Raw genomic sequence first — 2934 nt, 5'->3', positions numbered from 1 at the left:
ACCAAGGATCAATATCCAATAACAGATGTTTTTATGTTTGTGTATAATTTTACCAAGGATCAATATCCAATAAGAGATGTTTTTATGTTTGTGTATAATTTTACCAAGGATCAGTATCCAATAAGAAATGTTTTTAAGTTTGTGTATAATTTTAACAAGGATCTGTATCAAATAAGAGCTTTTTTTATGTTTGTGTATAATATTACCAAGGATCAGTATCCAATAACAGATGTTTTTATGTCTGTGTATAATATTACCAAGGATCAATATCCAATAAGAGATGTTTTTATGTTTGTGTATAATTTACCAAGGATCAGTATCCAATAAGAAATGTTTTAAGTTTGTGTATAATTTTACCAAGGATCTGTATCCAATAAGAGATGTTTTTATGTTTGTGTATAATTTTACCAAGGATCAGTATCCAATAAGAGATGTTTTTATGTTTGTGTATAATATTATCAAGGATCAGTATCCAATAACAGATGTTTTTATGTTTGTGTATAATTTTACCAAGGATCAGTATCCAATAAGAGATGTTTTATGTTTGTGTATAATCAGAATGAAACGAACTTTTACACTTCTCATTATACTTTATGCATGCTATAGGTGAATTTGTTTGTCTGTTTGAAGCTAAGCACAGAGCTACACAATGGGCTCTCTGTTCTCTGCCCACCACGGGTATAGAAACCCGGTTTCTAGCGTTGTAAGTCCATCAGACATGCCGCTGTGCCACTGGGGGCGCTATAGGTGAATTTACAAGAGTTTTTGAATTACACATCAAAATATATATTTCAATGTAAAATTAAGAGTCACGTGCTATATGCTAGATTATCACATCATAGACGATGATCTTTAAACAGATAACATCGAAATTCCTGAATCCGGAGGGGCCAAAATCACAGCGAAGACAGTTTGGAGTGCTTTATGGGGTAAGTTGGAACTGATACACTATATCTGTATATTTACCCGTATGTCTATCTATCTATCTGGTTATCTGTCTATTTATTTCACTTTTTCTATGTCAGTCTGTACGTCTAATATATCTACTGTTTGTTAGTATAAATGTCTATGTGTGTCTGTATATCTATTAGATTGTTTTTATCTACCTATCTGTCTATCAGTCTATATTTGTTTGAATATCTGTCTTTCGACCGATCTGTCTATCAGTCACCGCGTCTGTCAAACTGTTTGCTTAGCTACCTATTTGTCTATCAGTCTTGATGTCTCTATTTGTCTGTATATCTGTCTGTCTTTCGACCGATCTGTCTGTCTGTCACCCAGTCTATATGTGTCTGTATATCTGTTAAACTGTTTGTTTAGCTACCTATTTGTCAATCTGTCTATCAGTCTATATTTGTCTGAATATCTGTCTGTCACCGCGTCTGTATATCTGTCAAACTGTTTAGTAACCTATTTGTCAATCTGTCTATCAGTCTATATTTGTCTGAATATCTGTCTGTCTTTCGTCCGATCTGTCTGTCTGTCACCGCGTCTGTATATCTGTCAAGCTGTTTAGCTACCTATTTGTCTATCAGTCTCTATTTGTCTGAATATCTGTCTGTCTTTCGACTGATCTGTCTATCAGTCACCGCGCCTATATCTGACTGTGTGTCTATCTACCCATCAGTTTAGACTATCTATCTATCTACCTATATGTGTCTGAATATCTATGAAATTCGAATGAGCTCTGGTTATAGAGTATCGTGTCTATAAGATTATTTGTTACTATTTTTGGTGGATTCTTTAGTTTGTTTGTTAGGTTCTCAATTATTTTCTGTATTTGGATTTCAGGTTTAGAAACTTTCAGCCAGTTGGTGTACCAAGACAGCGATCGTGCTGTAAGTTTTCTAGTAAATATCAGATTATTTGAAAAACATATTCTTAGTTGATACATACAACTAGTTCTTAGAGGAAAAAAAAGTCAAACCTGTTGTTTTGATAGCTAGAGTGTAATTATATTCAGTATAACAAAGCAAATATGAGAAGTTAGAACAGGTTTACACAAGGACCTATTTAATAGTTCTAAAGTATAAAACTAATAACGCTTAATATGTTTTTTACAATCGTATCAATTCATATCTAGGTGCTTGAAAATATGGTGATAATTAGTTTTTCTGTTTCTCACTAGGTATATATTTATTGTGAACGTTTAAAGGCAATAAGTAATTATTCTAATGATGAGTTTAATTTCTTTTCCTTCAGTATTTGATCAACGCTACCAGTATTTCTGACTCTCCAAGATATGGATACAGAGGAATACTACTAGACTCTGCCCGTCATTTTCAACCTATGAAAGTATTAAAACAGAATCTGGTAAGTCTATCTCTCTTCATGTCTCTGAAGAGAGAGACATTCTTGAATAGAGTTGTTTAAACATTTGTTTAACAACAAGTAAAAGCTTGATAATGCTCTATTCTTTCATTGGGGGTGTGTCTTGAGCCAGACTACTTTCGAAGAATTCCACTCCTCATCAGTGACCCTGGACACTACCACCAATGAAACTTCAGACCAAACCAAGTCTTTATAGAAGTGAGGTATCGAAAATCGAAATGGTGTATTTAAGTGTTTTACACTCACAAAAAAAGAAACCCATCATTCTATAGGTATTTGAAGAACTTGTAGCATTCCGCCACAATTTAATTCTTCGTATTGTTAGCCGACACTGAGCAGATGTAGTACATAATTGAATAGCGTTGTTTAAACAATACGAAGAATTAAATTTTGGCGAAATGCTACAAGTTCTTCAAATACCTATAGAATGATAGGTTTCTATTTTGTGAGTGTAAAATACTTAAATACACCATTTAGAGAGAGAGACATTCTGTCGTTCTATTGTTTATTTTTCTTCCAAACACTCGGCAGATTTACTTGAAACTTGGTAGAGTCATACCTTGGTCCAATACGACCAGATTATGTTTTCATTTTTTTTTAGAC

At 33.4% G+C, this 2934-nt stretch overlaps 1 protein-coding gene across 1 annotated transcript in view; it reads left to right on the top strand.

Moving 5' to 3' along the window:
- Positions 1-2373, top strand: part of LOC111089844 (beta-hexosaminidase subunit beta-like) — a 19440-nt gene extending 17067 nt beyond the window's left edge. The window contains exons 3-5 of the mRNA XM_022403008.1: positions 861-929; positions 1792-1838; positions 2203-2373. Of these exons, the coding sequence (XP_022258716.1) occupies positions 861-929; positions 1792-1838; positions 2203-2373 (287 nt within the window). The remainder of the gene's footprint in view (positions 1-860; positions 930-1791; positions 1839-2202) is intronic.
- Positions 2374-2934: the final 561 nt, after the last annotated feature.

Source organism: Limulus polyphemus, unplaced genomic scaffold (assembly GCF_000517525.1).
Source record: "Limulus polyphemus unplaced genomic scaffold, Limulus_polyphemus-2.1.2 Scaffold7567, whole genome shotgun sequence".
Classification (NCBI taxonomy): domain Eukaryota; kingdom Metazoa; phylum Arthropoda; class Merostomata; order Xiphosura; family Limulidae; genus Limulus; species Limulus polyphemus.
Note: the sequence above shows the minus strand (reverse complement) of the source record. Positions and strands in the feature narration are given on the sequence as shown.